Source organism: Ovis aries, chromosome 13 (genome assembly GCF_016772045.2).
Source record: "Ovis aries strain OAR_USU_Benz2616 breed Rambouillet chromosome 13, ARS-UI_Ramb_v3.0, whole genome shotgun sequence".
In the NCBI taxonomy this organism is placed as follows: Eukaryota; Metazoa; Chordata; class Mammalia; order Artiodactyla; family Bovidae; genus Ovis; species Ovis aries.
This window is the reverse complement of record NC_056066.1, coordinates 31,257,478-31,284,955: the sequence shown is the minus strand read 5'-3', so window position 1 is coordinate 31,284,955 and position 27,478 is coordinate 31,257,478. Positions and strand designations below refer to the sequence as shown.

Sequence of the window (27,478 nt, the reverse complement as noted above, 5' to 3'; positions counted from 1 at the left end):
AGCCCCAACCTTCAGGTGACCCCGCGCGGCGGCGGCAGAAGCAGCGGCGGCGGCGGCGGCGGCGGCGGCGGCGGCTGCGACCAGCGCCCGCAGCAGCTCGGAGCGCCTTCGGGAGAAGAGGAGGCGAGCCGGGCGGCGCTTCACCGCCAGCCGATCGCCGGGCGCCGACAGCGATCCGGGCTGGGCGGGAGCCGGGGGAGAGCTGGGACGTGGCTGCCACCTCCGCCCGCAGACGCCAGGCGGGCCGGGCCGGTGGCGCCTGAGAGTGCGGGCCCGCGGCGCGCGCCCCCGCCGCCCCTCCGCGCCGCCCTGAACGCTGGAGGTGTGCGTGGCTGCGGCCGCGGCGGCTGCGGCGGCAGCGGCGGGAGCCGCGAGTCGGGGCCGCCCGGGCTGTGCTTCGCCGGGGCAGCAACGGCGGTGGCGGCGACCGCGCCGGTGGTTCAGGATGCGGCCGGGGGGCGCACTGTTCGCCCTGCTCGCCAGCCTGCTGCTGCTGCTGCTGCTTCGCCTGCTCTGGTGCTGGACCGACGCGCCCGCCCGTTCCAGGTACCCACTCGCCCACCGCACTCCGGCCGCCCCGCGTGCCTCGCACCCGGGGACCCTAGTCGCTCCGCCGCTCCTCTCGGGTGCGCAGACTTTGGCCGGCTGCGAGGAGTCGACGGGCAGCGGTGGCCTGGGGGTGGGGTGGGACGAGGGAGTCCGGGAGGCAGCGCAGGATGAGTGGGAGGTGTCGCAGGGGCGACCCTAGCATCGACTGGACACCGACTAGGGCGGACGGGAACCGGCCAGGGTGGCGAGGGAGCTGAGGGGCCGGACCTGCCGTCGGGTCACCCGAGCTCTCCCTTCTTTCTCTTCCTTCCCGCCCTGAGCCGCTTCAAACTCCGGGATTGGGAAGCTGCGCCGCAAGCCAGGGCGCGCTAGGATGCCCTGGCCGCCTGGCTGCGAGCGCGATGCCGAGCCCGGCTGCCAACTGCTCCTCAACTTAGTTTTCTTCACGGTTGTGCAGGTTCTTGGTGGAAGAAAGCAGGGAGGCCACCTACAGCAGCCCCGCTTCTCCGAGGAAGCTCCGGAGCTCGGCGACCCTGCCCCCGCTCACGGGGAACAGGTACCGGCGGCTCGGGGATGGGGCGCGGCTGCACCCGCAGGACTCGCTTGGGAGTTGTCTGCTTGGGACCACACGATTGTGTGGATTTGTGTGTGTGTGTGTGAGAGAGAGAGAGAGAGAAAGGATGCGTGTGCATACACGCGCGTGTAACTATCACACTCTCTCAACCTCCCCTGTAAAGCCTGTCCCTCCATGTGGATGTTCATCGAACCAAGGGAGATATGAAAACAGCTGCACTTTTAAAAATGGGTGCCGTGTTCCCCTCGCGATAATGGTGTGTCGAGAACCCGGAGAAGCAGCTCAACCTGTCTGTTGAGGGATTTGGTTGGTTTGCTTTCTCTCTTCCTGCTTTCAAGTGCACGGGTGTGAGATTCACGTTTGGGAGCATAGAATTCTGTGCTCAGTGTTGGGAATGTTTTTGTCCTTAGTGAATGGAGACATTTTTTTTTAAACCCCTTTTCACTGTTAGAAGTATATATCCATGTGCAATGATTATTTGAATTTCATCGTGGGTTTTTTTTTTTTTTTGCCTATTATAGAAGTAATCCATTCTTAGTGCAGATAGCTAGATGATATGATAAATGTATTTAAAAATATTCACTCAGAGTTCCACCATACAGAGATCACATTAAGGTTTTGGTCTATATTTTTCCAGTAGTTTTTCTCATGTACACACATTTTTGAAATATACTTAAGACTGTAAATTGTATTTTGTTCTGCCTTTTTTCCCTAAAAAATCATATACATTTGCATGTCATTTATTCTTTTGCAAAGCATTGCTTTTAATTGTTGCATAATTTATCATATGAATGTGCCATAATCTGTTTTTTAGTCATTTAGATTGGTTTCTGTTTTGTTGGCTATTAATAATTCTATGAAGTACATCCCTGTATGTAAATCTATATATTCATTTTCAGTTCTTCAGGGTGGACTGATACAAGCTGAATGACTGGGTCATTTAGTATGTGCATTTTAGGTTCTAAGTATTAATACATTTGGCCAGTTGCTTCCTGGATGAGTTGAATCAGTTTACATTTTCATCAGCAGACTACCCTGCTTTGAGCCTCAGCCTTGCTAGTAATTTGGGGGCAGTTTTGTATACTGTCTCTTTTCCTCTGTGTATCTCTTGTGAATGCCTTTTCCTCTATGTATGTTTCTGTATATCCTTGCCTCCCAGACCATCTTAATATTCTGATTAGGTGACTTAAGGTTTCTATGTGGGCTTTGCAGGCAGCGCTAGTGGTAAAGAACCCGCCTGCCAATGCAGGAGACATAAGAGTTGCAGGTTTGGTCCCTGGGTTGGGAAGGTCTCCTGGAGGCGGGCATGGCAACCCACCCCAGTATTCTTGCCTGGAGAATCCCATGGACAGAGGAGCCAGATGGGCTACGGTCCATAGGGTTGCAAAGTGCTGGATGCGACCTAAGTGACTTAGCACAGACACCAGCACTTGCAAGGTTCCCGCGTCGTTCTGCATGACCATCAGACGGCTCTGGGGAGCCAGGAAGAAATCTCTGAATTGCAGAACAGCACTGTTTCCTGCAGCCCTCCTATTTGAAGTTTCACAGCATATCAGAGGTACTAAAAAATCCTGGAGTAACAAAGCTTTAAAGAAAAATATTGGCCTTTAGTTTTATTTGTTGAAGTGTTGCGTATTATAGGTAGTAGTTTTCCAGTGAATTGGGGAGCATTTTCCAAGTCCTATTAGAGTTATACATTCTGGCATTGTCCCTTGAGATAAGTTAGAAAGAATGTACTAATTAAATCATCTGGTCATAGTCCTTTTTTGAGGTAATTCTTTGATGAATTTTTCAGCTTCTGTTGAAGTACTTCTTTTCTGCCTGGCATACTTCTTGAGCTAATATAGGTAATTCATATTTTTTTCGGAATGTGGTCCATTCTATTAAAATTTTAAAATTGGTACCGTTCTGTTGTATTTTTAAAAACCTGTCTTTTGATCTGTTTTATATCATGTTTATCACTTATGATTCATTATTTATATGGCAGGGATACAAATTTTAATCCATAATACTTGGTTATGTAGAGAAGTTGTAATTTCTTGATTTTTTTCTGTAGCTGATCAGTTCTTCTCCCATGAACCCCAACTGTAGATAATATATACAAGTAATAATATAGTAATACTAAAAGCAATCAGGATAGCCAGCACTTATTGAACTCTTATTATAGACATTTATCTTAAGTATTGCTTGGTCAAGAAATTTGTTTGTGCCGGAAAACATCAACAAACTTTTTGGCCAATCCAGTATTTTATGTTTATTAGCTCACTTAATCTTTAAAAAAATGCTGAGAAAAACTCTTATAATCCCTATTTTATAGATGAGTGCCGACTTAAAAAAATGCGCAAGAGAGTTGCAACTTAAGCTTTATTTGGGGCAATATGGGGACTCCAGCCCAAGAGACAGCACCTCAGATTGCTCTGAGAAACTGCTTCAAAGAGATGGGGGGCAGGGGAGGACAGTATATATGTGATTTTGGTAAAGGGGGAGTACATGCAATCAAGCACGTTTATTTTTTAGAAAGTTTCTTCTGGTCCCATGAAGCTTCTGCTAGTCATGAGAAACAGTTGTCACCATCAAGGATTAGTGTTTTAAAGATATAAGAATTGGGCTCATAAAATCAGCTCTTGAGAATATCTAACTGTTTGAAGACCTGTCCTGCCAGTCTCCTGGAAGCACCAGAAAGAGTTGCTTAAGTTGGCACACCTGACTAAGCTTTAACCTGGACACATGCACACACACACTATCTTGCCCAGCACCTGTGAAAGACTACAGAACAGGGTAATTAAGCGTGGGGCTCTGGATCCACATGGCCTGTTTGTCAACTCTGACTTTGGGCCGTTTATTCTGTCTCCCTGCACCTCAGCTTCCTCATGTTGACCACAAATTGGCATTTGCCATGGGTGCTTGCCACCTACCTCTACAAGGATTAAATCATGTGCTGCTGGAGCTGGTGACCTCCAACACATCCTGAAGGAGTTCTCCAAGGGGATGTTGTCCATTTCCCATCTGCTGGCTGAGTACTCTGATGATAGCCTGTGATGAAAGCTGCAGTTCGTGGTTCATTCTTTTCAGGCATTTCACCTGCTGGTACTCTCCACTGTCTTGGCTTCACCTGAGCTCCTATGAATGCTACATTTCAGGGATCCAGTGAAGATTCTCTTTTAGTTCCATCCTCAGTTGTACTGTGCAACGTTTGCTACGATGCTGCCTCACCCAGCTCTGGCTGGCTAGCTCCAGCCAGTCTCCCCACTATTTGGGGACCCATCTGGAGAAGGAAATGGCAACCCACTCCAATATTCTTGCCTGGAGAATCCCATGGACAGAGGAGCCTGGCAAGCTACAGTCTATGGGGTTGCAAGAGTCGGACACAACTTAGCAACTAAACCACCACCACCTAAAAATACAAGGACCAAAGTTGGCTCAGGAAAAACTAAGTATCAGGATCTACCTCTTCTTGCCCCACAAAGTGGATGCGACCCTACTTTAATTTCAGGATGGAAGAGTGCCAAAGTGATCTATTCCAGAATCCTAATTAGGGGAGGAGACAAAGCTCTATCTACCCTTCTTGTTACTCTCCCTGTTCTCTCTCCAAGCCAAGGCTCTCTTTTTCCTTTCTTTCTCCTCTTTCCATCTTTGTTGTAGGCTGGAAAGTGCTGTCTTCCCCTACATTGTATTGTCTTTCTCTTTTCCTGAGGCATACCTCCAGGTCTGTCTCAAACCTAAGCTCAAGGGTGAATTGTGAGGACTGGGAGTTAAAAAAAAAAAAATTGGCAAAGCTCCAGGAGCTGAGTCTTCCAGGTGAGGTGGTTAATATATAAAAAGACATAATGGGGGGAATGTAGGAAATCTTTTCATGGGACTATAGCAAATCCTATTTTGTGCAAAGCTGAATATTACCTTATTCTTTCTCTTTGTAGCCTTTCAGAAAAAAGTCTATATCTCTTTGTAGTCCCCCAAAGAGTGTTTCAAAATAGCTAGGGAAAAGTCATGTCAAAGTCAGAAAGACAAAGGAGAAAAATATACTAATAATTTTCAAAATATGACCCTATCACAATGGATTCTTTCTCTTTGTAATAAACTTTGTCAGCATGTGTCATTGGTTTGTTTTTTTAGACAACCAGCTCTTGGATTTATTTCTCAATTCTGATCTGTTTCCATGTTGTGGAGTTTTGTTTTCTTTGTGTTATTTTTATCTTTTAAAATATCATTCTTTTTTTTTTCAAATTTACTATTTTGAAATGAATGTTTCATTTATGGATCTTTCCTTTTTTTCATTGTAACAAACATATTTGCTACTATGAATTATCCTTTGAATGCAGCTTTGCATCTGTTCTTTAAGTTTGGATCCTTACTGTTTAGGGCTTTAAAACTATATTCTAAGTTGTTTCTAGTTACATTAGAACATTTAAATTTTACCTCCATAGTTATTTAGGAGAGTACTCTCCCCCGCCCCCCACCCTACCTCACCGCCCAAAGGAGCAATTTTAACTTCCTTCAAGAACTTTTCCTTTGCATTCACAATTAGTTGTTTGGTGCAAAAAACCTGTTAACCTGTCTTTTGGGAGAGTACTTTTACATTTCCAAGTGATTGGAATTTTTTTCTTAAATATTAATTTAATGTGTGTTCTTAAATAATAACTAGTTTCATTTTTGATTATTAAAGAAACCAAATAAAACCCTGCCATAATGTTATAAGTGAGCTCCCAAATATTCAATCATTAGAAATGAGAGATTGGATTATTGTGACATTGATGACATGGCCAGAACAAGTGTATATAACTGTCTGGCGTGAAATTCCAGGGTTCCTTCATGGGAACTATCTAGGTCCCAGTTGTGGTTTGGCATCTTTTAGTGGCAGTGTCCATATTTTTGGCTTTAATATCCATGCTGATGATTCAGGATCCTGTGACTGGCTAAGACTTTCTGGATAGAAGCCACTATTACTGGCCTATCTGGGAGGATTAGTCTGTGAATCCTCCAGTAATGTGGGGACCCCACTTCCACTTCTCTACTTTCCTAGAGAGGTCTTTCTTTCTACTCCCTGTGACTCTCCCTGCAGTAGAACTTGACTTGTCCCTGTTTGAGAACTGGGGTTCAGTAAAGGACAGACATCAAAGGTCAGTTGTGTTATATCCCAATTCTTATTGTTGTAGGAGCATTACTGCAGAGATTTTATTGTATGGTTTTAGATATGTACACCAGAAAGAAAAACTGCTTGTCATTTCAGTGTAATAAAGATGCTAGGTTCATATTTTCAATAACTTTGTATGCACATAACTAGTAATTTTGTTGTGCATATTTTGGTATGGATTAGTAACTTTTTAAACAACATCTAAACTTTTCTTCATGTCATTAGTATTTATTGGCAATGTAATTTTTAGAGCATGGTGTTTGAAAATATGCATGTACTGTAATTTATTTATTCTCCCCTTTTGTATATTTCAGTTATTTATTATTTTTGATTTTGATGTATATTTTAATATGAAATTAGAGTACACATCAGTTTATAGCCTCTAAATTTATAGTCTTACATGCTACATTGATTATTCAGATGAATTCCTAAAAGTGAAGTGAAGTTCAGTTCAGTCACTCAGTCGTGTCTGACTCTGCGACCCCATGAATTGCAGCATGCCAGGCCTCCCTGTTCATCACCAACTCCCAGAGTTTACCCAGACTCATGTCCATCGAGTCAGTGATGCCATCCAGCCATCTCATCCTCTGTCGTCTCCTTCTCTTCCTGCCCCCAATCCCTCCCAGCATCAGGGTCTTTTCCAATGAGTCAACTCTTCGCATGAGGTGGCCAAAGTATTGGAGTTTTAGCCTCAGCATCAGTCCTTCCAATGAACACCCAGGACTGGTCTCCTTTAGGATGGACTGGTTGGATCTTGTAGTCCAAGGGACTTGCAAGAGTCTTCTCCAACACCACAGTTCAAAAGTGAAGAGACTTGACCAAAGAACATGTGAAAATATTGTGTTGCTATCTGTTCAATAACAATAGTTTTTCCAGTTTATTCTCATGTAAGCAGTATACGAGAATGAACATTGTCTCAAATTCTTGCCAGTTCTGTGTATTAGCATTTCTTCCCACTTTTTCTAAATTCATACTCAAGAGATAGTATTTCACTGATGTCTTAATATATACTTATTTGTTTACCATTGTGTTTAATTTTTAAGGTACTTGTTGACAATTTACTTCCTCTTATTTTTTATTATTAAATTTTTTAATTTAAGTATAACTGAGTTACAGTGTTGTGCCAATCTCTGCTGTATAGCAAAGTGACTCAGTTTTACACAAATATACTTTCTTTTTAAAATATTCTTTTCCTTTATGTTTTATCCCAGAAAATTGGATATAGTTCCTTGTGCTCTACCATAGGACCTTGTTGTTTATCCATTCTAAATGTAGTAGTTTGCATTACCAACCCCAGATTCCCAGTCCATCCTTCTCCTTCCTCCCCTCCCACTTGACAGCCACAATTCTGATCTCTAGGTCTGTGAGTCTGTTTCTGTTTATAGATAGATTCATTTGTGGCATGTTTTAGATTTCACATATAAGTGATATCATATGGTATTGGTCTTTCTCTTTCTGACTTACTTCACTTGGTATGATAATGTCTAGTTGTATCCATGTTGCTGCAAATGACATTATTTTGTTCTTTTTTATGGTTAAGTAGTATTTCATTGTATATATGTACTGCATCTTCTTTATCCATTTATGTGTTGATAAACAATTAGGTTGTTTCCATGTTTTGACTTACATAGGGATGCATGTATCTTTTTTTTTTTTTATCTTTTTGATTTAAAGTTTTGTCTGGGTATATGCCCAAGAGTGGGATTGCTGGATCATAAGGTAACTCTGTTTTTAGTTTTATGAAGAACCTTTATACTATTAAATATTTTTCATAGTGGCTGCACCAACTTACATTCCTACCAACAGTGTAGGAGGGTTCTCTTTTCTCCATAACCTCTCCATCTTCCCTTTTTAAATTGGCTTTTTATATCCTTGTCTATTTTACTGTCAAGATATTATAGATATTATCAAGTTACTTGTTGATTTACAAGAGGTTTATAAATGTCAAATGTATCAAACTTGCATTTATCATGTATTTAAATTGACTTTATTTCCTTAACATTTAATTATGTCTGTGGCTATTTAATCTGTAGACATTTTCAACCTTTGTGTATTCATATCACTTATGTCTACTTTTTATTGTGAATTCTTTTGAATTGATAAATTTATTGATAATTTATTAATATGTTTAGTTACCCTAAGATAAATGAACATCTCTCATTTTAAAATATTTAAATCTTTTCCTCCTTTTAGAACCTTTTTTTTTTGAAAGATCTTTTTCTTTTGTTTTGGACCATTTTTAAAGTCTCTATTGAATTTATTACTGATTGCTTCTGTTTTATGTTTTGTTTTGTTTCGTTTTATTACAAGGCATGTGAGATCTTAGCTACCTGACCAGGGATTGAACCCGCACCTTCTGCACTGGAAGGTGAAGTCTTAACCTCTGGACCACCAGGGAAGTCCCTAGAACTTTTTTTAGCATGTGGTAAAAGGGGTGGGCTTTTTATTAAGTTACTACTATTCTATTATATACTTTCTCCTTTGAAAATTACTCTTTTTAAAATTTGAATTAAATGACTGCTTACAAATCTAAAAATTCTGTTTGGATTCTTTTTTCAGTGTTGACATTTGTCACTGTAAATGAGTCCCTAATCCTTTGATTAGTTCTTTGTTTCCCTTCCTTTCTTGCCCAGTTGACATGTCTTTTTTTTCTTCTAATATTTTTAACTTTGGAATGTGGATAATAGTGTTTCTGAAATTTCAGATATTTAAGAATATACCTCTTATTTTTCATCCACGAGTACTAAATTATTGCATCACAACTCCACTTTTAAAAAATTTTCATCTTAAAACTTTTGTAAGACGTTCTTCTATTTTCTGGCTGTTAGGGCTCTGAGAGAGAAAGCAAGGTAATCTTTCTTTTATTTCTTCAAAAGTAACCTGTTTGATTACATGTTTTACTGAATCTTGACAGGATTTTTTCTTAAACTGAAAAAATTTAAAAATTCACAGTGCTATGCCTCTACAGTGGTCTCTTTTGATTAATTCTGTCTATAATTATTTTTAATTCACTGGCCAGGTTATTTTTAAATTAAAAAGTTTATATTATACCTTTGATTATTTGATGTGTTCTGCATATTCTGCTTGGGCTTTCCAGGTATTGCTAGTGGTAAAGAATCCGCCTGCCAATGCAGGAGACGCAAGAGACGTGGGTTCAATCCCTGGGTCAGGAATATCCCATGGAGAAGAAAATGGTAACCTGCTCCAGTATTCTTGCCTGGAAAATTCCATGGGCAGTGGAGCGTGGTGGGCTGCTGTCCATGGGGCAGCAAAGAGTCGGACATGACTGAGCAACAGCAACCACAAACGTATTCTGCTTATATTTTGTGAAGAGAGTCTTCACGTTCTGTCTTCCTTCACCATACCTCTTACCCACAACCCATGTTCCACGTAAACAACTTCAGTTCTCTTTCTGAATCTGCTTTTCTCTTTGTCCTTTCCCTCTGCTCTCTGGGATGGCTTCTCAAATTTGTCCTCTACATTCCTTAATTATTTTTCTCTTCATGTCAGTTCTGTCTTGCTCTTTCTAAAACAGAGTATCTGTTACATTTTTAGTCTTTATAGTTTTTTTTTTCCTTCTTTAAGCCTGTTCCTTATTACTTCAGTTTATATTTTAGAAAGCATCTACGTCACCTTTTAAACCCCACCTTCCATTTCTTCTTTTTTTTCTTGTAATTTATTGAGACCATGGAGCAAATACTTTATAAAGATTTCTCGTGTTTATTATAGTGAATGTTTTCCCAAAGTATGATTTTTTTCTCTCCATCTTAAGAGTAATGTTCTTTGCAACCCCTAAATTAGAGAATCTTTTAGTATGGTTTATAACTTGGGAGGCATTTTTACATGTTAATTTATTTATTGCATGCAGTAGAACTGATGAGTCAGATATTATTCTAATTCCTATTTTTCTTTTTTTTTTAAACTGAACTATAGTCGATTTATAATATTATGTTAGTTTCAGGTGTATTGCAAAGTGATTCAGAATCTTCAGGTTGTTTTCTAAGTTGTTACAAGATATTGAATATAGTGTACTGTGTTATACACAGTATTCTTGTTGTTTATCTATTTTATATAAAGGATGTGTATCTCTTAATGCTATAGTTCTAGTTTATCCCTCCTGGGGAGCTTGATTTTAATTTCTACATCTCCAAATGAGGAGTCCTTTCTCTGGCCTTGTGCTCAGCTGAAAGGATTCCTTAGAACTCCTAGTGGGTCCCACCAATGGCTGAAAGATCCTCCTTAGAGCGTCCACTAGACGAGCAGCTGAGCCATTTAGCCCTTAAACAAATGTCTGATTTAAAAAAAAAAACTTGAAAAACAAATCTGGCAAAATACAGGTAACATAAATTTTACTAATTTGTTTTTTTTTTTTTAAATACTGGACCTTAAAGCTGTCTCTTGCTCCCCTGTCTTGACCTCAAAACACTGTCAGAAAATGCGTGATCCTAATCAACCTGGACTTGTGTGGTGTGTGGAATGGTGTGTGGAATGGTGTGTGGTGTGTGGAATGGTGTGTGATGTGTGACATAGGTCCCTTGAAATCCAGAGAAGGCCAGGCTCCTGGGAGTCTCCTCATATCTGAACCCCCCTTTACACCCCAGGGTATGTCAGATGGCTGATTCCTTTTCTATCCCCTTCCATTCCTTCAGTGCTGCTTTATAATATGATGTGATATGATATGATACAATATGGTATGGAAAGGTTATGATATAGTAATGATAAGGTATAGTATGACATGGTATGGGATAGAATGATGTGATAAGTATGATACGTTATGATATAGTAATGAGATGATGCATATGCATGTGCTCAGTCCCTCAGTCCTGTCCGACTCTCTGCGACCCTTTAGACTGTAGCCTGCTCAGGCTCCTCCATAGGATTTCACAGGCAAGAATACTGGAGTGGGTTGCCGTTTCCTCCAACAGGGGATCTTGACCCAGAGATTGAACCATGTCTCCTAGGGCTCTTGCACTGGCAGGCAAGTTCTTTACCCCTGAGCTCCCTGGGAAGCACAGTAATGATATGATATGTTATGGTAATGATAAGGTATAGCATGATATGGTGTGGTATGGAATGATATGCTATGGTATGGAATGATATGCTATGGTATGGAATGATATAGATAGTATATGATGGCGGCATAATCTCAGAGCCTATAGAAAGACAATAGCGCATTAGCACCGGTACACCAGTATCCAGGCCAGCTTCTGCTGCCTCAGGGAGCAGCCTCAGGTGGCTGCTCCTTCCTGTGTGGGAGCAGCCACCTGACTTTCTGGTTGGGGCAGATTCTCCATGCCATAGGTAAATAAAGAGAGATGGTGGGAGGAAGATCAAAGCCACTTTTTAATTTTTTTCCCTGGACCTGCTCTGTTTCAGGGGTGAAGATTTACATCAGCTGCTGATAATTTCTCCACGTGATGCCGTATTGCTAATAACATTTCCTCCCCAAACCTGATACATTTCTGAAGCAGCTATCTGTTGCCATCAGAATGTGTGATTGTCATTGTGTGTAGGCTTGTGTACTTCGATGAGAATGTAAATAGTCTGGAAGAGGGAGAGCCGGGTACTGTTTACTCTCTACTGTCTTACACTGAAAGTTGTAATAATGTTTCATTGGACATTTTTCTGTTGTCTGTGTTCACACTGGGATCATAACTGTGAGCTTCAGAGGACTCAAGGTGAGTGTGAATTAGAGCTTTAGCTAAACATGACTGTTTTAGCTAAGCATGACTCTGGAACAGCTGATTTTTCACTCTCCTACCCCTTTCCTCTAAGGCTATTAAATTTTACTTTAAAAAATAATAGAATTCACTTTGGTTTCTTTCCTTTTATAAGTCGTGATACTCTGGGTCCTGATTTGGAAAATTCAGTATTTTTTTTCCATTTTTTATTGGAGTGTAATTGCTTTTTGCTATTTAACAATGTGAATCAGCTATATGTATATATACACACATAGCCTTTCTCTTAAACCTGCCTTCCACTCCTCTAGGTCATCATAGAGGCCTGAGCTCAGCTCCCTGTGCTATAGAGCAGGTTCACGCTAGCTATCTATTTTATACATGGGCTTCCCTGGTGGCTCAGTCGGTAAAGAATCTGCCTGCAGTGCAGGAGACCTGGGTTCGATCCCTGGATTGGGAAGATCCCCTGGAGAAGGAAATGGGCAGCCCACTCCAGTATTCTTTCCTGGGGAATCTCACGGGTAGAGAAGCCTGGCGGGCTACAATCCATGGGGTCACAAAGAGTTGGACCCGACTGAGTAGCTAAACCACCACAGCATATATATGTCAGTGTCATTCTCTCAGTTTGTCTCATCCTCTCAGCATGTTTTAAAGTTGCCTTGAGTCTGTTGCTGGATTCATTTGAAATGAGACTTTAAATCTTGCCTCTTTCCCTACTTTTGCCTCTTTCCCTACTTCCCGATCCTACATGCTAATTGCAGCTCTTCTTTTAAAGGTATACAGTGGGTTCTCTTCCATCTCTGCACTTCTGGTATTCCCTGTTTGAACATGGATTTATGGTGCTTCCCAGATTGACATTTTTTCAGTCCCTTCATTCTCTGGTGCCTCTGTCACATCTTTGGCCTCTCTTGTCTGGTGTAAGCTGTAGGACACAGTTGTCCAGGGAAGGTGACCCAGGGCTTCAGAACACGGGCTGTAGACCCTGCCAGGCTTCTGTGGACACATCAACATGTGGACAGCAAAGCCAGGATGAGCCTGCAAGACATGAAGGAATGTTTTGCTCTTTCCTTTGCTTTGTAGGGTATGTGGACAGGGGATCCAGAGTTCAGGAAGAAATAGTGTCTGATTGGCTCAACTCTCACTTTGGAGGTGGCTGGAGGTGGAATTTAATTTTCTGCTTCCTATCACTCCACTGCCTCCTCGACAGGGCCTCTCTTCACACAGAGCCAGGGTATTTCTTTTTATGACATCAGAAGCGACATTAGACACTTGGCAGACAATACTGTTGGCACCCGTGTGTCAAAGTAGATGCTTCCATTGCAATGTAAATCAAGGTTGCCTTAATGCTGTCTGGCCTTGTATATTAATTCACTGTGCTCTTATTAGACATTTTCCTTGAACCAACAGGCATTAGGATAAAATAACAGAAAAAAAGCCTGAATGTCTGAGGAAGGTTTTTTCCAAGGGATATAGAGAAGCACAAACATTTTGAAAGATTAGTTGCTAACAGAGGAAATATTGAGAAGTGAGACTGGGACACAGCAGAAGGGATGTGAAGAGAAGAAAAGGAAATAAAAATAAATCCTCATCTGCCAGTAGAAGCCTTCTTTTTTAGAGCCACTAGCAGAAGCTGCTCTGTGGTTTCAGGGTGCAAAGGTTCTGAACCTCTCATTTGGGGACTGAAAAAGACGCTCTTAAAAGAGCTATTGATGGTTTGAGTAAACTTGAGGGAAGTGTTTTTGTGTCCTGATGTCTTATTTCATGGCTTCTTTGGCTGTTAAGAAGATGATTATGGCTTTAGTATATTTATCTGTACTCACTTCAGAAGTTAGCTTATCCATGGCTGTTAAATCTAGTCTATACTTTCAGATTTAAAAACCTTTCTTTTGTTCCACAAAGTACTAAGACTACATGCTGTAAATAATCAGTCAGTAACTTCTTGGGAACAATCATATCCACAAGCATAATTATTTCTAAAGATAATTTTATAGGGGCATAACCTGTGCTTTTGAAATTATTGAAAAAATATTTTCCATTGTCTGGTTAGTTATTGTTGCTAGGTATAAAAACACTAGAATTCTCTAACATACAATTTTTAAACTGCAATATTCCAAAAAACTAAAGTTGTAGGTTGTAAAGACCATTAATTTTGAAAATGATTCAAATCTCTCACTGGTTCTGGAATCTTAGTTGGATGTGAGTGGCATCCTTACATGCTGTCTGGAGGATATAGTCAACATTCCATATATTCTTTTTGAGATTATACCTCATTATTTCTTTACTCTATGGGATATAATATAATGTGTCAATCAAAAACTTTGTATCTATTAATGCCATATGTATGTGTGTGTGTGTGTGTGTGTGTGTGTATGTGTGTGCTTCCCTGGTGACTCAGACAGTAAAGAATGTACGTGTACTGCAGGAGATCTGGGTCGATCCCTGGGTTGGGAAGATCCCCTGGAGGAGGACATGGCAACCCAATCCAGTATTCTTGCCTGGAGAATTCCATGGACAGAGGAGCCTGGTGGGCTACAGTCTATGGGGTCACAAAGAGTCAGACACAACTGAGCTGCTATGCATATATATATATATATACATAATTTTTTTTTTTTTTTGCTGAACCATGTGGTATGAGAGATCTTAGTTACCTGACCAGGGATTGAACCCATGACCCCTGCATTGGAAGTTCAGAGTCTTAACCACTGTACCACCAGGCAAGTACCTATAGTATATATTTTATAACATATTTGCTGCTTTGATATTTCAGAAGAACACCTGTATTTTACATGTTTATATTTGTGAACGTAGCTTACTGTTTGTACGTGAAGTTTGTGGGCAGATTTTTGTGGTTTTGATTTGGGATTTATCCAACACTCCCTGTTTATTTTGTAGATACCAAAGTACTCATGTTTTCCTTGCCTGGGGAATATTATTCAGTAAGGTCTGTGCCTTGTCTGATTCTGTCACCGCAGTTATCTAGACCCCCAGTGTGTTAGGTTTTGAGTCCTTTTGTCTTGTGTCAATAGTAGTACTAGGTTTTTGAAGGTATACTTTCCTTTGTTGCATTGCAAGAGAGACACATAGGGAGTTTCACATGGTAAAACAGTAATGATAACAAAACCCGATTTGTAACTGTGTGCTTGTGTGTGAGTATATCAAATAAAATCTTGTAATTGGAGGAGGATGGATTAAAACTGGAAGGATGAAAACTCATATCTGTAATCATTTCTTAAAGGGAGAACATACATTAAGAAATAATTTGAATAAGTAGACAGGAAGTCTTATGATATTTGTCCTTAGGAGAATCTTTTCTAGTAAAGAATTTAGAGATTAGTGATCATTTATCTCTGCAGTTCATCACAGAACCCTTGCTTCTGTAGGTTCTTTTGAGAACTCTTTGTAAATTCACAGAGCATTGGAAACTTTTAATAGAAATTTAACTTTACATATATAATGATTTTAAAAGTGTATGGCCAAAGCAAAGATTTAGTGTTACTCATATTTATGGTGGGCTTCTGCTGGAAGATCCTTTTAATCAAGATGCGTATTCTAAGCTAGGAGGTCTCCACATAAAAATCAATTATATAGTGTACTAACTACTCATGTATATAAACTGTAGCCTGGTTTCTTAGTGAAAGCTCTAACAATCTGAAAATATCTAGATTTTACAAAATTTTGAACAGTATAGGATTTCCTTTATTTTCCTCAAAAGTGAGATAAGACATGTATCATATTTAAAAGATTGTTTTATATCATCTTCACTATAAAACCAGTAAAAATCAGTGCAGGGGTGGTGTTTGGGGATAGTTTCAAATGTGGGACTGTTAGTGTTTTTATAAATGTAATTTACAGCTCTATGAATTTTACTCAGTGTACCAAATTCTTTAAAATGAAACTTATTGAAATTAATTAACAAGTTTTGAGGCAGGACTTCTAGATGGTAGAGTGAAGGTAGTCACTACATGCCTTTGGGTTTCTATATGCAAAAAAATGAGTTTAGACTCTTATTCACAGCGCAACATACACACAAAATTAACTCAACATGGATTATAGATGTAAGTGTGAAAACCATAAGGTTTCCAGAAGAAAACGCAGAAAATTTGGGGGTCTTGGATCAGATAGAATTCTCAGATACAACATCAGAAGTATAATCAATAGGGGGAAAAATGGGTAAGTTATATTCTATCAAAATTAAAAGCTTTTGTGCATCCACTGCTAAGAATATGAAAAAGATAAGCCACAGATTGGGAGTAAATATTTATAAATCATATACCCAATAAAAGATCTGTATGCGGAATATTTCAAGAACTCTTGGGACTTCCCGGGTGGTCCAGTGGTTAAAAATCCACCTTGCAATGCTGGGGACAAGGGTTCAGTTCCTGGTTGGGGAGCTAAGATCCCACATGCCTTGGGGCAATGAAGAGTGTGTGCCACAGCTGCTGCGCCCATGCACTCTGGAACCCTTGCCGCAACTAGGTAGTAGGTGCACCGCAACAAAAGATCCTGCATGCCAACCAAGACCCAACACAGCCAAATAAATAAGTTTTTTAGAATAAAATTTGTCTTCTTACAAGAAGACAATTTAAAAATGGACAGAAGATTTGAATAGACATTTCACCAAAGAAGATATACTGATGATATAAATGGCCAATAAAGCATATGAAAAAAATGTTTAACTTCATTAGTCATTAGGGAAAATCAGATCACAACGTCAGTGAGATCAACACCTCACACCTTTTGTGATGGTTCATCTAGTAATTCCACCATGAGGCAGGGCAGCTGCTTCCTGAAGCTTATGACAGTTGTCCTTGGTATGACCCAAGAAAGGTTTATTACACAAACTGGGATGGCTTGAGGTTGGGGAAGGGGAGAATGGCTCTCCAGGAAAAGCTTAGGAACAGAGAGAGAGAAAGTGAACAATGAGTACATAGAAGTTTTGTAAGCTCCTTATGAGTCCACGGATAACCCTAAGACCATGAGCCAATTTACATTTGAGTGATTATTACAAGAGTGACTAAAAATCAGTATCTTTTGGCTCCAGGAATTGTAATTTTTTTTTTTCTCATTGTGAAAGCCATGAGCTTTGCTATTCTGCTGCTGCTAAGTTACTTCAGTCGTGTCTGACTCTGTGTGACCCCACAGACAGCAGCCCACCAGGTCCACCATCCCTGGGATCCTCCAGGCAAGAACACTGGAGTGGGTTGCCATTTCCTTCTCCAGTGCATGAAAGTGAAAAGTGAAAGTGAAGTCGCTCAGTCATGTTCGACTCTTCGTGACCCTATGGACTGCAGCCTACCAGGCTCCTCCGTCCATGGGATTTTCCAGGCAAGAGTACTGGAGTGGGGTGCCATTGCCTTCTCCTGAGTGCTGTTCAAATTGCCATAGTCAAAATAATGCCATTTGCAACAATATGGATGGACCTAGAGGTTGTCATACTGAGTGAAGTAAGTTAGACACAGAAAGACAGTCATCATACGGTATAACTTATATGTGAAATCTAAAAAAGAAAAGAGGGCACACATAAACCTAGTTACAGAACAGAAGTAGAGTCACAGATGAAGAAAAAAAGTTATGATTACCAGGGGATAAAAAGAGAAATAAATTGAGAGATTGAGACTGACGTATACACACTACTGTATATAAAACAGATAACTACTGTAGAGCACAAGGAACTCTACTCAATACTCTGTAATGACCTATATGGGAAAAGAATCTAAAAAAGTGAGTGGATATATGTATATGTATAACTGATTCACTTTGCTGTTACCCTGAACTTCTGACTTTAAGGTCTTAAGACATCCTACCAAAATATAACTAGGGCCCTCTTCTCCTCTTTCTATCCAAAAAAGGGAACACTACTCACCTACAGATCTATTAAACCCAAAGAGAATTCCCTTTCCCACTTAGTGACCCCTCCCCATCTGCAATCCCTTCTCAAAGCTGGAGCCCAGATAAAGGGAGATGAAACAAGGGGACCTGAAACTGACACAACATTATAAATCCAAAAAAAAAAAAAAATAGCCATAATCCATGGAGCCAAAGCTGACATTCTACTGAAGAATATTGGTGCTGGGAGCTAATTTAAGATCTTCCTTTCTTCCTAGAAAGGTGCACGCAGTTGTAAAAATGTTGAGTCTGTGTTTTATAACTGAAGATGCCTAAATGTGTGTCTGTTATACTGAAGATTGTGATGAGACCCACAGAAAGGTAGAAGGACATATGTTTCCTACAAAGAGAGATCTCTAGATAGCTAGCCTTTACAATGGTCATAATGGGGCAGGGGAGGACAGTAGGCTTTAGCAGACAGCTTTCTTAAGGAATATAGATTAGCCTGTTTTGAGAGGAAGGCCCTCACTTTCAGTAGGTCCCTTTGTTTCATCTGCCTTCATCTGGGCTCCAGCTTTGAGAAGGGATTGCAGATGGGAGGTGTCACTAAGTGGGAAAGGGAATTCTCTTTGGGTTTAATAGATCTGTAGGTGAGTAGTGTTCCCTTTTTTGGATAGAAAGAGGAGAAGAGGGCCCTAGTTATATTTTGGTAGGATGTCTTAAGACCTAAAAGTCAGAAGTTCAGGGTAACTATAGCAGAAGGCAAAAGAGAGATTTATTTGGGAGACCACTATCCATTTTGTAATATCATGAGGGTGTCTTTGGTAGGTCATGATGTCACTTTATTAGAATCCTTTATTAGGACTGCTGCCAGTGAACGATAGGAAGAATGAAATTCCCAATGATGCGTGTTTTAAGACTCATGTCTACACTGTTTGAGTAGTGTGTACCCCAATCAGAGTGGATAATATTTGTGGATCCAAAGGGGACGAACAAAGTTTTGCTGAGACCTACAATAGTTTACCCATTATTCAATATCAATAGATACGTATTACCAATAGATACACCCATTTGAATGCAGAGTTCCAAACAATAGCAAGGAGAGATAAGAAAATCTTCCTCAGTGATCAGTGCAAAGAAATAGAAGAAAACAACAGAATGGGAAAGACTAGAGATCTCTTCAAGAAAATTAGAGATACCAAGGGAATATTTCATGCAAACATGGGCTCAATAAAGGACAGAAGTGGTCTGGACCTAACAGAAGCAGAAGATATGAAGAAGAGGTGGCAAGAATACACAGATGAACTGTACAAAAAAGATCTTCATGACCCAGATAACCACAGTGGTGTGATCACTCACCTAGAGCCAGACATCCTGGAATGGATGTCAAGTGGGCCTTAGAAAGCATCACTATGAACAAAGCTAGTGGAGGTGATGGAATTCCAGTTGAGCTATTGCAAATCTTAAAAGATAATGCTGTTAAAGTGTTGCACTCAATATGCCAGCAAATTTGGAAAACTCAGCAGTGGCCACAGGACTGGAAAAGGTCAGTTTTCATTCCAATCCCAAAGAAAGGCTATGCCAAAGAGTGCTCAAACTACCACACAATTGCACTCATATCACATGCTAGTAAATTAATACTCAAAATTCTCCAAGCCAGGCTTCAGCAATACATGAACTCCTACATGTTCAAGCTGGATTTAGAAAAGGCAGAGGAACCAGACATCAAATTGCCAACATCCTCTGGATCATCGAAAAAGCAAGAGAGTTCCAGAAAAGCGTCTATCTCTGCTTCATTGACTATGCCAAAGCCTTTGAGTGTGTGGATCACAATAAGCTGTGGAAAATTCTTAAAGATGTGGGAATACCAGACCACCTACCTCCCTCCTGAGAAATCTGTATGCAGGTCAGGGAGCAACAGTTAGAACTGGACATGAAACAACAGACTGGTTCCAAATCGGGAAAGGAGTACTTCAAGGCTATATATTGTCATGCTGCTTATTTAACTTATATGCAGAGTACATCATGAGAAATGCTGGGCTGGATGAAGCACAAGGTGGAATCAAGATTGCTGAGAGAAATATCAATAACCTCAGATATGCAGATGACACCACCCTTATGGCAGAAAGCAAAGGAGAACTAAAGAGCCTCTTGATGAAAGTGAAAGAGGAGACTGAAAAAGTTGGCTTAAAGCTCAGTATTCAGAAAACTAAGATCATGGCATCCGGCCTCATCACTTCATGGCAAACAGATGGGGAAACAGTGGAAACAATGGCTGAGTTTATTTTTGGGGGCTCCAAAATCACTGCAGATAGTGACTACAGTCATGAAATTAAAAGACGGTTGCTCCTTGGAAGGAAAGTTATGACCAACCTACACAGCATAGAGAAGGCAATGGCACCCCACTCCAGTACTCTTGCCTGGAAAATCCCATGGACGGAGGAGCCTGGTAGGCTGCAGTCCATGGGGTTGCTACAAGTCAGATACGACTGAGCGACTTCACTTTCACTTTTCACTTTCATGCATTGGAGAAGGAAATGGCAACCCACTTCAGTGTTCTTGCCTGGAGAATCCCAGGGACGGGGGAGCCTGGTGGGCTGCCGTCTATGGGGTTGCAGAGTTGGACACGACTGAAGTGACTTAGCAGCTTAGCAGACAGCATATTAAAAAGCAGAGACGTTACTTTGCCAACAAAGGTCTGTCTAGTCAAGGCTATGGTTTTTCCAGTAGTCATGTATGGATGTGAGAGTTGGACCATAAAGAAGGCTGAACACTGAAGAACTGATGCTTTTGAACTGTGGTGTCGGAGAAGACTTTTGAGAGTCCCTTGGACTGCAAGGAGATCCAACTAGTCCATCCTAAAGGAGATCAGTCCTGAGCGTTCATTGGAAGGACTGATGTTGAAGCTGAAACTCCAATACTGTGTCCACCTGATGCAGAGCTGACTCATTGGAAAAGACTCTGATACTGGGAAAGATTGAGGGCAGGAAGAGAAGGGGACGGCAGAGGATGAGATGGTTGGATGGCATCAATGACTCAGTGGACATGAATTTGGGTGAACTCTGGAATTTGGTGATGGACAGGCAAGCCTGGCATGCTGCGGTCCATGGGGTCACAAAGAGTCAGACACAAGTTAGCGGCTGAACTGAACTGAACTAACAATAGTGATGTCAGCAGTAGAATACTGGTAAGGGCAAACCCAGAGTAGGCCCTCATAAGTATTCATTGTTGTGCAGCCATAGTGATCTGTGCCTGCAAACTGGGGCAACTGCTCAATACAATCAGTTTGCTAATGAGTACAGGGGCATTTGCTCCTTTGTGTGATCTCCACTGGCCATGGTGCCAGGACATAAGAGGCACAGAAATCACATTGGGAGGCAAGGGTTTTGGTTACAGCCAGTGGCATTGGGATGCCAGGGTGCCTGGCCCTGTGTTTAAGAGTCCAGGAACCACAATGACCAGGCCTGTAGAGGCAAAGGAATGGAGATGCTGTATGAGTTAATAAATGTGAGCAAGTGGGTCAGCTATGGCATTAAAGTGAGCCTCTTCAATGGGACCTTTAGAGTGAGATGTGTCATGGGAGACCAATTATAAAATGTGAGGTCTGAGCAAGAATATATTCCCAATATTGAAGGTCCCATAGGTCACAGTCCTGAATATGAATCCTTTTTGTACCTATTGATTAGACCAAACAGTGACCCATTAACTGCCACCAAGGAGTCTGTAAAAAATATGGATGATGAACATACATTTGTTGAAGGACTCCTGTGCCCATGTGGCTGGACCCTTGTGGTCTATCCTTTATTTACCATATCTTGGCAATGGAATGGAAAGAAGCAGTTCTCCGGTGGGTTCCATCATATGGGATGGTGGTGCTATTGTCCATGAAATAAATGGATTCCCTTTCTCCCGGACTCAAGGGGCCTTGTAAATGGCTTACGGGGCCAGGTGAAGGGCGATCTTTCTCAGACAAGCGCATTCTACAAAACATGAGAATTAGTGTGTAAGGTTTCCACAGTAAAGAAATCACCAGATGCCACTGGTGGCATTGTTAGAGGGGTAATTTTTGGAGTAACCTCCAGGGCCTACCTGGGATGTTGTTGGGGTGACCTCCATTCAGATTGAGCTGATTTTCTTGTGATTGCCTAAATAGATCTTAATGAAATATATAGATGGGATATATGTTGCTTTTAGAAGCCAAATAGGCAAGTAGATTTGGGGCTTGTTTGAGAGGCTGGGTATTAGGGTTATTGAAGTTGGTTTGGAGTAGCCTTCTGGGGACCAAATGATGCTTCCAAGTTAAACTGAAGTGGTGTGTGGAGTCTTGAATCTTTTAGGGTGTGGTTAGTCAAAATCTGAACCACTCACATAAATACAATAGAATACTACTCAGTTATTAAAAAAGAATGAAATAATGCCACTTGCAGCAACATGGATGCAAGCAGAGATTATCATACTAAGTGAAGTAAGTCAGACAGAGAGTATTATATCACTCATATGTGAGATCTAAAATACAGCACAAAGGAGCCTATCTATGAAACAGAAAGAGACTCATAGACTTAGAGAACAGACATGATAGCCAAGGGGTGGGAGGAGGGAAAGGGATGGACTGGGAGCTTGGGGTTGTTAGATACAAACTATTACATTTAGGATGGATAAACAATGAGGTCCTACTGTATAGCATAGGGAACTATATTCAGTTTCCTATTATAAACTTAATGGAAAAGAATATTTTAAAAAGGAATATATATATATATATATATATATATATATATATATATATATATTTTAAATAATCTGGACCACAGTGTGAATATCTTGTGCAATAGCTTCATGAATTTTTGGCCTTGGTAGAATATTGTCAGTCTAAGATGGTGGCTGGTATTTGAGAACAGAGCAAACCCATAAAGCTCCTATCTGTGTACATGGTGGGGATATTGATGTAGCCCACAGGTAATTTAGTGTAGCCCACAGGTAATCTCATAGATTGATGAAAATTGTGGCTATGAAGCTGGAGAAGTGGAGATAGAATAAAATATATTAGCAAGATCAGTAACTCCAAGGATCTGCCTCATGGAATGTATTCTCCCCCAACCCCCTCTGCCAATGATATTTATAAGCTTACTTGTCTAAGGAGTCTTACTGTTAATTGTCAGGATTTGAGTTTTCACCCTTGGGCTTCTCTTTAGTGGTGGAATTAATTTGTGAATTTTCCTTTTTAGGGTTTAATAAGGCTGTGACATGTTGAAATGCTCAGGCATTAAGGAGGATTCATAGTCTCTGTCGATGACCTTTAAGAGTGCATTAGGTTTTTGGCTTTTGTGTTTTTGAATCTTTAGGAGGTGGGAAGATAAAGCCATTTAACTTTGAGTTTTAGCTCCTGGGTGCCAAGGTTGAGCCCCTCTGTGCCCCTGAAGATCAGAATCTTTATGGTAAAATCAAGGGCAGGAACAGCTGCAGATGTGCTTGGTGCTCTAAGTGTTCTAATTAACCATTTTTCTAATTCATCATTTCCCCTGGGGGGATGAACCTCACCACCCAGTGACAGCTCTGCTTCCCAGCTCACCTGGGGACCCCCTACTGGCTCACTGGGGCTGCAGTGATGGTGGAATCAGAGTCATCACAATTGTGCTGGAGGCGACAGACACAGGCTGGAAGTTCTGCTTGAGGGCTGCTGGTGAGGTGCCTGGCGGGCTACAATCTATAGGGTCACAGAGAGTTAGATACGACTAACAAAGACTAAGCATTCATGGCACCAAACCAGTCATCAGTGGAAATCCAAGTGCTATGAATTTGCCAAAGAGCTTGACACTTTCTTAGAAAGTTAAACATAAACTTGTCATAAAACCCAGAAAGTCAACTCGTAGTTATGGACTCAAGATCAGCAAAAACATATGTCCATACAAGTGACTTGGATGTGGATGTTTGTGGCAATGTTTTCCATAATAGCCAAACAATGGAAATAATCCACGTGTCTAGCAACTGTGAAAAGATAAAACACAGTGTATCTGTACAGGAAATACCATTTAGCAATAAAAGGGAATGAAATATGAATAAATACTCCAACACAGATGAACCTCAAGTCATGCTAAGTGGAAGAAGCCAGACACAAGATATCATATGAGACAGAGACACAAGCAGATTAGTGACTGTCTGGGGTGGGAAGTGGGGTAGAAGTTAGGTACAAGGGAGTAATGGAATCATTCTAAAACTGGGTTGTGGTGATGGTTGTGTAAATCTTTAAAGGTAGTAAATATCATTAAATCGTGCTCTTAAGCTTTTTGTGTTCAGCACAACATACATGTTTTCATCCCTGGTATTTTGCTCCGTGTGTAAGTTTAATGTAGTGTATGTGCTTACCTGGGTGGAAGGTGGCACATATAAATAATGCTGTGTTGTGAAGTCGACCAAATTTGCAAAGTCTTTTTAGGTCATTTACATAGTTACACACAACACTGAGAAACAGACTAAATTTTCCCTTAGTGGTGAGGGAGTGGGAGGTACAAACTATTGGGTATAAGATAGGCTACAAGGATGTATTATACAACACGGGGAATAAAGCCAGTATTTTGTAATAACTGTAAATGGAGTTTAACCTTTAAAATGGTATAAAAAGTAAAATAAAATGTAAACATTAAAAAAATAAACTGAAAGCAAAAACCAGAAAAGCCCCATAAAAGTTCCTCATTAGCATTCCAATTTCCTAAATTTTCCCTCCTTCCCCTGTTTTCTAAATAGTTTGAGTCAGGTTTGAAATGCCATTTGTTTATTTATTTTTTTTAGATTTTTTTTTTTGGATGTGGACCATTTTTAAAGTCATTATTAGCTTTGCTACAATATTGTTTGTTTTATGTTTTGTTTTCTTGGCCATGAGGCATGTGGCTCTTAGCTCCCCAACCATGGATGGAACCCTAACCCCCTGCATTGAAAGATGAAGTCTTAACTGCTGAACTGCCAGGGAAGTCCCTAACATGCTATTTATTTAAGATAGAGAATAATCACCTGGATGTGAGTGTTCACCTGTGATGCGTGGGATGTTATATTAAGCCCCACAAAATCAAGGAGGATTTCTGTTTATTAATATTACAGAACAGCAATTATTGGGCTGCTCCCAGGTACTGGGCTTCGCAGCTCTATCTGTGTGACCTCACTGAATTCCCACAGGGATGCTCTTCTATAGGACTATTGCTGTACAGAAGGAGATACTGGGATCATTAGTCACTTGTCCCAGGCCACATAGCCAAGAGGGGCAGCTGACGAACTTCGGAGGCTGTGCTCTAGATGGAGAAATAGGGGCAGGTCACACTGTGTCCCATGTTGAATGTAGGGTGATCTTTCCAGACATTTGGGGGACCATGGGAGGAAACAGCAGGGAATGGTTATGAATGACTGACACCCGTGGGAATGGAGGGCCTTGGTGACATGTGGGGATGAGAGCCTAGGAGGCTGGGGACCAGCCCAGAGGGGACCATTGAATCCCACCAGACCACAAAGGAAGAGCAATGAACAAGGATACAGAATGGACCAAGCGCCTGGCTTCATCAGCTAGCCAGGGGCCCATGTCCCTGCACTCTAGGATGGTAATCCAGGGCCCCCAGTCTGGAAAAGAACCCCACCCCCGGGCTTCCTCAGCACAGAGTCCTCACCATCTCTTTAGAGATCACTCACCCCAGTCTGTGTGGGTGAGCATAGAGTCTGTGCTGACCCTGGGGGGCGGAGGCTGTCTGCTGGTGGCCACCTCCAGAAAGTAGCCTTCTCAGCTTACAAGGAAAACCACAAACCAGGCCTGAGAAAGTGCACTGAGAGCCCACGACGTACTTCACCCAAGTTGGAACTAACCAAGGCAGACGGCTTGCTTCTCTTGAGGTTTATTTAATGTGTATGTGTGTGTGTGTGCGCGCGCGCAGTCATAGGCACAGATTCTCCTTTTATTCCCACTCAGTAGGTCCTGTTTGTGAGATTGCTCTGTACATTGAGGAAGAGCCAGGGAACACACCCACCCACCACCCTCATCACGAATTTCATTAAGAGCAAGTCTCCTAAGGATGAATTTGTATCCAAACGATTCTGTCTCCTGACTCAGTCACAACAAGGGGGTGTTTCTTTTGTTTTGAAAATATTCCTCCCAGAAGTACTGCTTCTGGCACCCAGTCAAAGGTTCTTAATGGCTTCCTTCATCCATCCAGCGGATATTCACACTGCAGGAAACCTCTGCTCTTATCACAGAGGTGGATGGATATGCAGGTGGTGTCTAATTTGATTTGGGTGAAAACAGCCTGCTTTCCTTAGGGAGCAGTTGCTAAGTTCAGCTCAGTGTTTGTGGCAAAGCACATCAATCCTCTAATTCTAGACATTTTCCAAGGCTCCACTCTGGTCAGTCAGGGGTCTTGGATCTGTGACAATTCTGAACAAGCATCAGGCACTGCTCTCAAACCAATTCAGAGGGAGCGGCAGGCACCTGTGATGCCCATCCTGTGTAAGTGCTGTCATGGAAACATGTCCAGGGCAGCCCAGGGGCAGCTGGACAGGTGAGGGTGCCAGCACTGAACCTTGACGCCTAAACAGGTATTCTGCCAGCAAGCAAAAAAGGAAGGCGTTCATGATACGTGGGAAAGCTCGGGGATATACAAAGAAGATGTCTTTGTGAAGCTGAAACTCTTTCAAGGGGGCTGAACCCTGGGGTGTGAGTGGAGGAGATGCTGGGAAAAAGAGGGGAGCTCCTAGCCAAATAATTCAGGGATTCTCTCACAAGTCAGGGGAACCCACCAAAGGGTTTTAGGAAGGGTGATGTAATTTGGAGAGCAGACTCTGGGGCTAGTGTCAGGCAGCGTTGAGGCTCAGCCAGGTTGACCACACTGGTTATTCAGCTAGTGGGCGTGAAGCTGAATCTGGCCTCTGTACACTGGTATACTAAGTTAAACCTTGGAGTTGGGGGTGAAGTAGAAAAGAACAGCTTTATTGCTTTGTCAAGCAAAGGGGACCATAGCAGGCTGATGCCCTCAAAACTGTGTGTCCCAACTTGGAGCAGGTAGTGAGAAGTTTTAGAGTAATGGTTCAAAGAGGGTATGATCAGCTTATGGCCATTCTTCTGATTGGTCGGTGGTGAAGTAAGTGGGAGTCCGTGTCATCAACTTTCTGCTTCCCAGCAATCCGGTGTCTGTGTGCTTTTGAGCAGCTTACCTTCATTAACTGTTAACTTCTTCCTCATGGTCGGGGTTTCAGTATCTGCAAAACAGTTCAAAGATACCTAGTGTGTATCCCTTGAGGGGGAACCAGGATCCTGCCCCAAGGCTGCACTATTATTTCTTTTGACTGCTCCTCCTTTGTCTCTGCATCCTCTCCCTTCCCTAATTAACAGCTATTTATTTGAACCTGCTCCTTGGAACTCAGGGAAGGTCACGGAGGTTGAAAGAAGCCCATTTACCATTATTAAGAAATGGGGAGACAGAAACGACTTTCATGCCCAGGAGCCCCACAGGGTTCTGCTCGTTACCAGGAGAACAGCAGTGCCAGTTCCGTACCCCATCTCTTAGTTTCCCAGGAATACCAGAGGGGGCTACTTTGTTGAGCACATGCCTGCACTTTGAGGACCTTGCCTCTCACCAGGGGTCCAGCAAATCTCTGGTTGGGGTCTATTGTGCACATGATGGATTGAAAGAGGGAAGGATTTGAGAACCAGGCAGGAGGCCATTCAGGGTCAGACCTTCACATGGGCTTATA

The 27,478-nt window shown here is 41.6% G+C and overlaps 1 protein-coding gene across 1 annotated transcript in view; it reads left to right on the top strand.

The window, feature by feature from the left end:
* Positions 1-412: 412 nt before the first annotated feature.
* ST8SIA6 (ST8 alpha-N-acetyl-neuraminide alpha-2,8-sialyltransferase 6) overlaps positions 413-27,478 on the top strand; it is a 146,725-nt gene continuing 119,659 nt past the window's right edge. Inside the window, exons 1-2 of the mRNA XM_042230593.2 lie at positions 413-546; positions 1,007-1,105. Coding sequence (XP_042086527.2) covers positions 446-546; positions 1,007-1,105 — 200 coding nt within the window. The 5' untranslated portion in view covers positions 413-445. The remainder of the gene's footprint in view (positions 547-1,006; positions 1,106-27,478) is intronic.